Raw genomic sequence first — 12,031 nt, 5'->3', positions numbered from 1 at the left:
CAGTCAGCCAGCCCCCTTCACATACACAGAGCTGACTACACACTTGTTGAGAACAAGCTAGAAGAAACCCAGGACCAACGACCGACCAGGTCTGAAAATTCAGGACTTCATTCTAATAAATCTAAAGTCAGTTCTTTCAGCGGAGAATCCCTCTGAGAAATTCAGAAAGACGACGACGCAGTAACAAGAATCTGCACATCCAGAAAAAAAAAAAACACCCAAGTACAGTATATAGGAGTGAAGTTCTGAGTATTTTCCTCCTGACATGTGCAGACAAGGAGGGATGAGAGCGCCGGCGTCCTGTCCACAGCTGCTTCACATGGGGAGGAAATAAAATGTCTATTTTGGTCCCCTGACGTCTGACAGCGCACGGCTTGTCAAACAAGCAGACGTCACGTCTTGTGCAAGCAAGAAAAACACATGAATGAAGGATCCGTGTAATCACAGGGGAAGCACATGAGCGAGCGAGCGGCCGCCTCCGACGTGATCACAGGGTAAACACACGAGCGAGCGACCACCTCCGACGTGATCACAGGGTAAACACACGAGCGAGCGAGCGACCACCTCCGATGGGATCACAGGGTAAACACGCGAGCGAGCGAGCGACCACCTCCGATGTGATCACAGGGTAAATACACGAGAGAGCGACCACCTCAGGCGTGATCACAGGGTAAACACACGAGCGAGCGACCACCTCCGATGTGATCACAGGGTAAATACACGAGAGAGCGACCACCTCCGACGTGATCACAGGGTAAACACACGAGCAAGCGACCACCTCCGATGTGATCACAGGGTAAATACACGAGAGCGACCACCTCAGACGTGATCACAGGGTAAACACACGAGAGCGACCACCACAGACGTGATCACAGGTTAAATACACGAGAGCGACCACCTCAGACGTGATCACAGGGTTAACACACGAGCGAGCGACCCCCAAATCCCACCAGCAATGGAGGAAAAGCAAATAGGATCAACATCAAGAGATGAAAAATGTCTGCAAATGTAGTGAGCGCAGCGTCCCGTCTCCTACAGTGAGGTGTGAATGTAGTGAGCGCAGCCGTCCCGTCTCCTACAGTGAGGTGTGAATGTAGTGAGCGCAGCCGTCCCGTCTCCTACAGTGAGGTGTGAATGTAGTGAGCGCAGCCGTCCCGTATCCTACAGTAGGGTGTGAATGTAGTGAGCGCAGCCGTCCCGTCTCCTACAGTGAGGTGTGAATGTAGTGAGCGCAGCCGTCCCGTCTCCTACAGTGAGGTGTGAATGTAGTGAGCGCAGCCGTCCCGTCTCCTACAGTGAGGTGTGAATGTAGTGAGCGCAGCCGTCCCGTCTCCTACAGTGAGGTGTGAATGTAGTGAGCGCAGCCGTCCGTCTCCTACAGTGAGGTGTGAATGTAGTGAGCGCAGCCGTCCGTCTCCTACAGTGAGGTGTGAATGTAGTGAGCGCAGCCGTCCCGTCTCCTACAGTGAGGTGTGAATGTAGTGAGCGCAGCCGTCCCGTCTCCTACAGTGAGGTGTGAATGTAGTGAGCGCAGCCGTCCCGTCTCCTACAGTGAGGTGTGAATGTAGTGAGCGCAGCCGTCCGTCTCCTACAGTGAGGTGTGAATGTAGTGAGCGCAGCCGTCCCGTCTCCTACAGTGAGGTGTGAATGTAGTGACCGCAGCCGTCCCGTCTCCTACAGTGAGGTGTGAATGTAGTGAGCGCAGCCGTCCCATCTCCTACAGTCAGGTGTGAATGTAGTGAGCGCAGCCGTCCCGTCTCCTACAGTGAGGTGTGAATGTAGTGAGCGCAGCCGTCCAGTCTCCTACAGTGAGGTGTGAATGTAGTGAGCGCAGCCGTCCGTCTCCTACAGTGAGGTGTGAATGTAGTGAGCGCAGCCGTCCCGTCTCCTACAGTGAGGTGTGAATGTAGTGAGCGCAGCCGTCCCATCTCCTACAGTCAGGTGTGAATGTAGTGAGCGCAGCCGTCCCGTCTCCTACAGTGAGGTGTGAATGTAGTGAGCGTAGCCGTCCCGTCTCCTACAGTGAGGTGTGAATGTAGTGAGCGCAGCCGTCCGTCTCCTACAGTGAGGTGTGAATGTAGTGAGCGCAGCCGTCCCGTCTCCTACAGTGAGGTGTGAATGTAGTGAGCGCAGCCGTCCCGTCTCCTACAGTGAGGTGTGAATGTAGTGAGCGCAGCCGTCCGTCTCCTACAGTGAGGAGTGAATGTAGTGAGCGCAGCCGTCCCGTCTCCTACAGTGAGGTGTGAATGTAGTGAGCGCAGCCGTCCGTCTCCTACAGTCAGGTGTGAATGTAGTGAGCGCAGCCGTCCGTCTCCTACAGTGAGGTGTGAATGTAGTGAGCGCAGCCGTCCCGTCTCCTACAGTGAGGTGTGAATGTAGTGAGCGCAGCCGTCCGTCTCCTACAGTGAGGTGTGAATGTAGTGAGCGCAGCCGTCCCGTCTCCTACAGTGAGGTGTGAATGTAGTGAGCGCAGCCGTCCCGTCTCCTACAGTGAGGTGTGAATGTAGTGAGCGCAGCCGTCCCGTCTCCTACAGTGAGGTGTGAATGTAGTGAGCGCAGCCGTCCGTCTCCTACAGTGAGGTGTGAATGTAGTGAGCGCAGCCGTCCCGTCTCCTACAGTGAGGTGTCCGTCAGTCTCTACATCACGGTCCAGGACGGTCAGGATTGCCGCAGCTGCAGTCCGCAGGCACGAACTGCCAGAAAGCCGCTCTGCACACGGAGCGCTCTATGACGGGTCCCAGTAAAGTCAGCGGAGCAGAGGATACAGTTTTCTTTTTTATTTGATCTTTGGGTCGGAGTCTGTAGAGAAGGAAGGTCTGGATTAGTCAAGATAAAGCCGAGAGGAAACGGTGCAGACGGAGAGGAGTATGGGAGCGTCTGATGTGCGGGGACAGCGAGGGCGTCACAAGGAAATCCTGGGACTTGTTCATAGCGCTACACAGAGACAGCACTGCCATCATCTGCACTGCTAGATACTCCCATCATCCACACGTCATATACACAGACATCACTGCTAGATACTCCCATCATCCACACATCATATACACAGACATCACTGCTAGATACTCCCATCATCCACACGTCATATACACAGATATCACTGCTAGATACTCCCATCATCCACACGTCATATACACAGACATCACTGCTAGATACTCCCATCATCCACACGTCATATACACAGACATTACTGCTAGATAATCCCATCATCCACACGTCATATACAGACATTACTGCTAGATACTCCCATCATCCACACGTCATATACACAGACATTACTGCTAGATACTCCCATCATCCACACGTCATATACACAGACATTACTGCTAGATACTCCCATCATCCACACGTCATATACAGACATCACTGCTAGATACTCCCATCATCCACACGTCATATACACAGACATCACTGCTAGATACTCCCATCATCCACACGTCATATACAGACATCACTGCTAGATACTCCCATCATCCACACGTCATATACAGACATCACTGCTAGATACTGCCATCATCCACACGTCATATACACAGACATCACTGCTAGATACTCCCATCATCCACACGTCATATACACAGACATCACTGCTAGATACTCCCATCATCCACACGTCATATACACAGACATCACTGCTAGATACTCCCATCATCCACACGTCATATACACAGACATCACTGCTAGATACTCCCATCATCCACACGTCATATACACAGACATCACTGCTAGATACTCCCATCATCCACACGTCATATACACAGACATCACTGCTAGATACTCCCATCATCCACACGTCATATACACAGACATCACTGCTAGATACTCCCATCATCCACACGTCATATACACAGACATCACTGCTAGATACTCCCATCATCCACACGTCATATACACAGACATCACTGCTAGATACTCCCATCATCCACACGTCATATACACAGACATCACTGCTAGATACTCCCATCATCCACACGTCATATACACAGACATCACTGCTAGATACTCCCATCATCCACACGTCATATACACAGACATCACTGCTAGATACTCCCATCATCCACACGTCATATACACAGACATCACTGCTAGATACTCCCATCATCCACACGTCATATACACAGACATCACTGCTAGATACTCCCATCATCCACACATCATATACACAGATATCACTGCTAGATACTCCCATCATCCACACGTCATATACACAGACATCACTGCTAGATACTCCCATCATCCACACGTCATATACACAGACATCACTGCTAGATACTGCCATCATCCACACGTCATATACACAGACATCACTGCTAGATACTCCCATCATCCACACGTCATATACACAGACATCACTGCTAGATACTCCCATCATCCACACGTCATATACACAGACATCACTGCTAGATACTCCCATCATCCACACGTCATATACACAGACATCACTGCTAGATACTCCCATCATCCACACGTCATATACACAGACATCACTGCTAGATACTCCCATCATCCACACGTCATATACACAGACATCACTGCTAGATACTCCCATCATCCACACGTCATATACACAGACATCACTGCTAGATACTCCCATCATCCACACGTCATATACACAGACATCACTGCTAGATACTCCCATCATCCACACGTCATATACACAGACATCACTGCTAGATACTCCCATCATCCACACGTCATATACACAGACATCACTGCTAGATACTCCCATCATCCACACGTCATATACACAGACATCACTGCTAGATACTCCCATCATCCACACGTCATATACACAGACATCACTGCTAGATACTCCCATCATCCACACGTCATATACACAGACATCACTGCTAGATACTCCCATCATCCACACGTCATATACACAGACATCACTGCTAGATACTCCCATCATCCACACATCATATACACAGATATCACTGCTAGATACTCCCATCATCCACACGTCATATACACAGACATCACTGCTAGATACTCCCATCATCCACACGTCATATACACAGACATCACTGCTAGATACTCCCATCATCCACACGTCATATACACAGACATCACTGCTAGATACTCCCATCATCCACACGTCATATACACAGACATCACTGCTAGATACTCCCATCATCCACACGTCATATACACAGACATCACTGCTAGATACTCCCATCATCCACACGTCATATACACAGACACCACTGCCAATGGGCACCGAGGCCACAGCTCTCTCTGTTTCTTTTGCTTTTCTGACAGAGCGGTCTGTAGGAATTTTCCTGAACTCGGTTTCTTGGCAGGATCGGATTGTTTTGCATTCACCATCTTCCATGGAAACGTCTGGGGAGACAGGAAGTGATGTTTCCTGCAGCTCCGGCACTCGGGCAGGACATCAAATAAGGCAAAACGACACCAAAATAAATCCTCGCACGAGTCGCCTCTAACCTTACATCCCCAGTAAAAGAGGCTTTATTTATACTCTCACGCTCCATCAATAGCCACACAAGTGAAAATAACCCCGCTAACAGAACGCAGGAGCCACGTACAGAGACACCACGAATAACAGCGCAGGAGCCACGTACAGAGACACCCCGGGTAACAGAGCGTAGGAGCCACGTACAGAGACACTGCGGATAAGAGCGCAGGAGCCACGTACAGACACCCCGGGTAACAGAGCGCAGTAGCCACGTACAGAGACACTGCGGATAAGAGCGCAGGAGCCACGTACAGAGACACCACGGGTAACAGAGCGTAGGAGCCACGTACAGAGACACTGCGGATAAGAGCGCAGGAGCCACGTACAGAGACACCCCGGGTAACAGAGCGCAGTAGCCACGTACAGAGACACTGCGGATAAGAGCGCAGGAGCCACGTACAGAGACACTGCGGATAAGAGCGCAGGAGCCACGTACAGAGACACCCTGAATAACAGAGCGCAGGAGCCACGTACAGAGACACTGCGGATAAGAGCGCAGGAGCCACGTACAGAGACACTGCGGATAAGAGCGCAGGAGCCACGTACAGAGACACCCTGAATAACAGAGCGCAGGAGCCACGTACAGAGACACCCTGAATAACAGAGCGCAGGAGCCACGTACAGAGACACCACGGGTAACAGAGCGTAGGAGCCACGTACAGAGACATCCCGGGTAACAGAGCGCAGGAGCCACGTACAGAGACACCCCGGGTAACAGAGCGCAGTAGCCACGTACAGAGACACCCCGGGTAACAGAGCGCAGTAGCCACGTACAGAGACACTGCGGATAAGAGCGCAGGAGCCACGTACAGAGACACTGCGGATAAGAGCGCAGGAGCCACGTACAGAGACACCCTGAATAACAGAGCGCAGGAGCCACGTACAGAGACACTGCGGATAAGAGCGCAGGAGCCACGTACAGAGACACTGCGGATAAGAGCGCAGGAGCCACGTACAGAGACACCCTGAATAACAGAGCGCAGGAGCCACGTACAGAGACACCCTGAATAACAGAGCGCAGGAGCCACGTACAGAGACACCACGGGTAACAGAGCGTAGGAGCCACGTACAGAGACATCCCGGGTAACAGAGCGCAGGAGCCACGTACAGAGACACCCCGGGTAACAGAGCGCAGTAGCCACGTACAGAGACACCCCGGGTAACAGAGCGCAGTAGCCACGTACAGAGACACTGCGGATAAGAGCGCAGGAGCCACGTACAGAGACACCCTGAATAACAGAGCGCAGGAGCCACGTACAGAGACACCCCGGATACCAGGCCACAGGGGCCGCATAAAGAACCCCCCCCCCCCCCAGATATTAAAGGAACAAGTAATAGCCTTCTGAAACTTTTCCACTTGAAGCCAAATTTTACTATGCAGCCCCTATGTATCCGCCTTCACAAATATTTTTTTCTCAATACTCTCATATACATACAATAAGAAAAAAAACCCACAACAAACGAGACTTGATTAAAAATGTCCTACTGTTTTGTTTCCACAGCTCCTCTGCAGCCTATGTATCTCCATGGTAACAGACAACAATCTGTGGTTGAATCCTGCGGTCTTATCCCCCTACTTTTACTTAGCCGTTTAAATGTACATTAGCATAACGGAAAGAAACAAAAAAAAAAAAAAAAAAAAAAATGTGTGCGACTGCAAAATCAGACTACATATAGTTTGTTTGTAGTCTGTTACCATGGAGACGCATGGTCTGCATCGCAACTGTAGCATCCAAAATATTGAAAACGTTTTAATCAACCATCTATAGATGTTTCTTCCTAGAAATCTGAGGCCAAAGTGTCCCCCGTCTGATGATAAAGTGATGGTATACCCCAGTAAAATGTAGGAATACCACCCCACTCTTAAAGGGGAAGGAAAAAAAACATGCAAATTCCCATATCTACCAATTCCAATAAGAAAAAGCGGCTCACCTCTATATCCTGCAGGCTGAACTCGTTCTGGTCTTTAAAGTTGGCCGCCCCCGCGCTCAGCTCCATTAGCATTTTTGCTATCTCCGGTTTTATTGCTGCGGTGAGCCGACTGGCAGCCTCCATGACATGTTCCTGCACGTCTTTGAGTTGCATAGCTGCCTTCGAGTAGTGCGAGTGACGGAAAACGCTGCTGAAAAGGTCGGTGAGGAAAGTGCTGGCGCGGCAGAACACGTTGAGAGCATCCAAATACTTGGAGATACCCTGCTGGATGTCGGCTACGGGCGTAGTGTGGGTGGAGGGGTTAGGGCAGCCGCTGCCGGCCGGAGATACCAAAGGGGTGGTGGAGGCCAAGGGTGCGCTCAGAGTCCGGCTGAGCTCAGGCATCTGGTACTGCTGGTGCTGCTGCACCTTCTGCTTGGACCCGCCAAGCAAAAAACGCCTTTTGTAGTCCATTTTACTTTCCTGCGCGCTGCAGCAATACATAGGTGACCCACTAGCCACAGGTACCTAAAACAGCCGTGCCGACAAACCCACCTCTCCGGATGCCAGGCTATGTCAGATAGTACAGCAGGGTGGCAAACATGGGTTTCCTACAAGGCATTTCCAAAAGGCAGGCTGTGTAATGTGTACGCGCGGAGCACAGAGGCGGCAGATCCGCTGACTAAGGGATTTATTTCTTTTTTTTTTTTTTTTTAGTATTCAGTGCAGCCCAGCTGCAAGTTCACAACTTATGGAAGCCAGCTGATATACGTGCGCCTCGCTCCAGTTAACCCTTCTCAGTCACCAGCAGCAAAAAAAAAAAAAAAAATAAATAAATCTGCTTATTCCAAACCAGAAAAAAAAAAAAAAAAAGCAGAAAATTCCACTAAAAATAAAGTCAGCACGGCAAAAAAAAAATAATAACAACCAACACACTGATCAACAGCTGGTGGGTATGAAGCGATGCGGAGGGATTTGTGTGGGTGCTACAGTCCGGCAGATCCAGTCTGCGCCCAGACGCCTGGAATACTGTGGGGGTCTCTGACGGGATTTGCTGCTGGATGACGTCCCCCCTCCTCTCGTCGTTCCTCCTCTCCCCTCGTCTTCCTCTCTGGCTTTGTTGAGGTAGTTTAGTTACAGCGGAAACAAGTGCAGCTCCCAGATTGCGCTCGCTCCGGAGAAAGAATGCACACCATGTATTTGTAAGGCCTCTAGGTCATTTCCTGGCAAGAGAGAGAAAAAAAAATAAAAAAGGGTTTTACATTTTTGCTATTTCAAGAATATTCCTACACAGCCTCGCTAGGAGGAGCACGGCGGCGGCAGCGGACAAAGCGAAAGTGGCCATTGTCCTGTCATCTACCGGGGAACGGGACATTTACACTTTAACCAGGAACTTCAACCAAAACTGATACAATGTAACAAAACCTCAGCCGTCAGAGCTCACAGACTTGGAGAGAAACTGGAAAACAAAAGTTTTAAGAAGTTGCAAAAAAAAAAAAATTTCTAAAAATGTAGACCTACTATTACATTTCTGGAACAAGTCCCCGAGACTTATTCCATTCACCGATGTGGAGGCACAATTTTACCAAAGTCTGGAGGACGGCGGTTTTAGTGGAACTATCCCTTTAAGAATCCAAACTATTATTCCTTGTAGCAGTAATAAGTTACTATGTTCCCTTTATAGAATGAAGTCGGCGGCTCCTCGGCCAATGTCACGGTGTGTTATTGGTAATATTTACAGCTTATTCAAACCTGAAAGATTAGGGGAGGTTTTCTGATTTCTGCTATGGGGTCTGGGAATACAGTAAATGTGAACTAGTCCGTGAAAAATCAGCAGTAGGGGTACGGCTGAGGAGGCGCTCGTCTCCCGATAAAAATGATACCCTTCTTGTACAGATGCGATGTGCCACTTCTGAGATATCAAGCGTAGAAGTATCAGTCTGGAAGTGCACGGGGGCGTGTCAGTGCTCTACAACTGCTTCTATTACACGCCTCCAGTGCACTTCCAGACTGATTTGCATATGGCTTTTAAGCTCAATATCTCACGGCTGGTATATCGGATCTCTACAAAAAAGGTATCATTTTTATCGGGGCACCAGCGCCTAAACAGCTGTACCGTACCGCTCCTGCCAAGTGTAAAAAATAAATAAAGCCTCAGGGAGGTCAGTCAGTCTCACCCCTGTGAGGGACCCCCCATATTGAGAAAAAAAAAAAACAACAACCTTGATTGGTTAAAAAAACACAACCATTCACCTCCATTAATCCTTGACTGGTGTGGCGCCATTCCTGGTGAAAAACCGCCAATTAAGCCGTATTCACAACTGCCGATTTGTCGCTCCGTTATATGACTATGCAGCGCAGGAAAGAGACGATCGTCGCTTTACGGGACTGAACTTCTGCGCCTCTAAGTAGTATGGCTTCCACGGATAGATGGCATTACATAACTGGCGCCATTATTATGATGGTTTCTCTTACCGCAGCGCATTAAAGCCTGGAACAATGTGAAAAAAAAGGACTGAGGGCTAATCGTATTGAAAGACATTCCTGGCACGGATCACGCATAGTTTGGGAATGACACCGTGAACAAACATTTGAGGTAGTCACAGTATCAGCGCGGCCGCACAACACATTTTCTTCTACAATTGCCTTTAAAAGGCAATTACCCTAAAGCGCAAAGTGGATTCATCCGAAAAAGTCCGGACTGGGAAAAAAGACTATACCACCGAGAAATAAAGGTGGTGGTGGTGGGGGTGGTGGTGGGGAGGGGGGGTTCCTTCTTTATACTACAGTTACTAACCACTACATACAAAAAAAAGATACCCCATAAAGTAGAATCGGGGGCTCGTAATAACATTACATTGTCAGAAGAAGTGGCGTTTGTGAGATAGGTAGCATGTCCCTTTAACACCGTGACAGATAGATGAGGCTAGTCAGCGGATTAAGATTACAGCTTACGCGGATGGATTAGTAGTAGCTGCGCTCGTACAATTGGCGGATTACACCCAGACGAGTTATATAAGGAGAAGTGATAAGACAGCGAGCAGCGCTGTGCGCCATTTATCGGAAAATCGGCAGCGACGTCGTCAGAGTTTGCCGCAGAAAAGCTCAATTTTTTTCAGGTTACGGGAAGAGATCATGGCCATATCTGCAACAAATGTGCGGCACCGCTCAATACACGCTGCGGCCCCTAGCTATACCTCAACAGTCGGACCTCAGGACCCCCATCAATCCATAGGAGGGGCCCAATTGTTGGTGAATGGGACTGTGCTGCAGATCGCAGCTCCTGGGTTACTGGGGAACTAGTGACGGAGCACTTTGTGCCAACAAGCCGCAGCTCTCCTGGGGGTCTCTCTATGGGCAGATACCCTCTAAGGCAAAGTGCAAGAGCTCTAGAAGGGGTTGGAAACTAACTAACAGTGCAACTACCCTTAGGTGGCACTACGGGGGGGATATCTGTGGATGGTCACTCCGGGGTCTTGAACCAGACGGCCGGACCCCTGGGGGATCAGACGTCTCCTCTCGGACAGGCCGGGCTCTGGTTTAGTTTCTCCATAAACACCAGAAGCCAAGCTTGGCATTGTGTACGAGTCCCATCAGATTGATGACCGGCAGAATAAACAGCGGGCGCACAATCTCACTGGCATTTCCTTTGTTAGAGGCGGCTTGGTTATATGTAGCTCCCTGAAAATTAAAATTAGATCCCTTCTTGCCTGAAGTCTTTGCTTATGTAAAAAGTCTACGGCCATAGAGATACAAGCTGGGAACCACAGGTCACAGGATGCCCATATCCATATTGTTGAATTTCCCCATCTACACTTTCTATTCTTTAGGGGGAGAAAAGCCACTGGCAGGAATATCTGGCAGCCGCTCCCTCCACCATGGTCGGGCACGTATACAGTGCCAGGAGTGACTGCGGTCGTTCAACAGGGCAGGCTGCACACCAACCAGTGCAATCACTTCTCCAGATCAGAGGTGTGAAACCTGTCTGCAACAATGTATCAGCACAATGCTTACCCAGACTATGTGAAACCTGTCTGCAACAATGTATCAGCACAATGCTTACCCAGACTATGTGAAACCTGTCTGCAACAATGTATCAGCACAATGCTTACCCAGACTATGTGAAACCTGTCTGCAACAATGTATCAGCACAATGCTTACCCAGACTATGTGAAACCTGTCTGCAACAATGTATCAGCACAATGCTTACCCAGACTATGTGAAACCTGTCTGCAACAATGTATCAGAACAATGCTTACCCAGACTATGTGAAACCTGTCTGCAACAATGTATCAGCACAATGCTTACCCAGACTTATAACAATCCTAGGAGATACATTTAAGCTGCACAGAAGCATTAGAACAATCTGTAACAGCGCCCCCTCTGCCTACAGGTCGTGTGTGGTATTGCAGCTCGGGTCTGTTTATATGTGTGGTGCCGATTCTGCTTTCTATTCCGGGACAGACCCTAGAATTAGGATTATAATCACCAGACACTTAATCATTATAAACAAAAGATTTGATTTCTCGCCTCTCGAAGTCACGGAACATCATTTTTTACCCTCCTGAATGCAGGCGTCCAAAGCGTCCTCCATACACAGATCAAGCAGCGCACACGAGTGCACAGAGCACGTGTCAGCGA

The 12,031-nt window shown here is 49.4% G+C and overlaps 1 protein-coding gene across 1 annotated transcript in view; it reads right to left on the bottom strand.

Annotated features, from left to right (window-relative positions):
* The window catches only part of GARRE1 (granule associated Rac and RHOG effector 1), a 40,564-nt gene that overhangs the window by 16,606 nt on the left and 11,927 nt on the right, over positions 1-12,031 (bottom strand). Inside the window, exon 2 of the mRNA XM_069739203.1 lies at positions 7,412-8,613. Coding sequence (XP_069595304.1) covers positions 7,412-7,894 — 483 coding nt within the window. The 5' untranslated portion in view covers positions 7,895-8,613. The remainder of the gene's footprint in view (positions 1-7,411; positions 8,614-12,031) is intronic.

Source organism: Ranitomeya imitator, chromosome 9 (assembly GCF_032444005.1).
Source record: "Ranitomeya imitator isolate aRanImi1 chromosome 9, aRanImi1.pri, whole genome shotgun sequence".
Taxonomy (NCBI): Eukaryota; Metazoa; Chordata; class Amphibia; order Anura; family Dendrobatidae; genus Ranitomeya; species Ranitomeya imitator.
The sequence above is the reverse complement of the archived record's forward strand: the minus strand, read 5'-3'. Positions and strand labels throughout refer to the sequence as shown.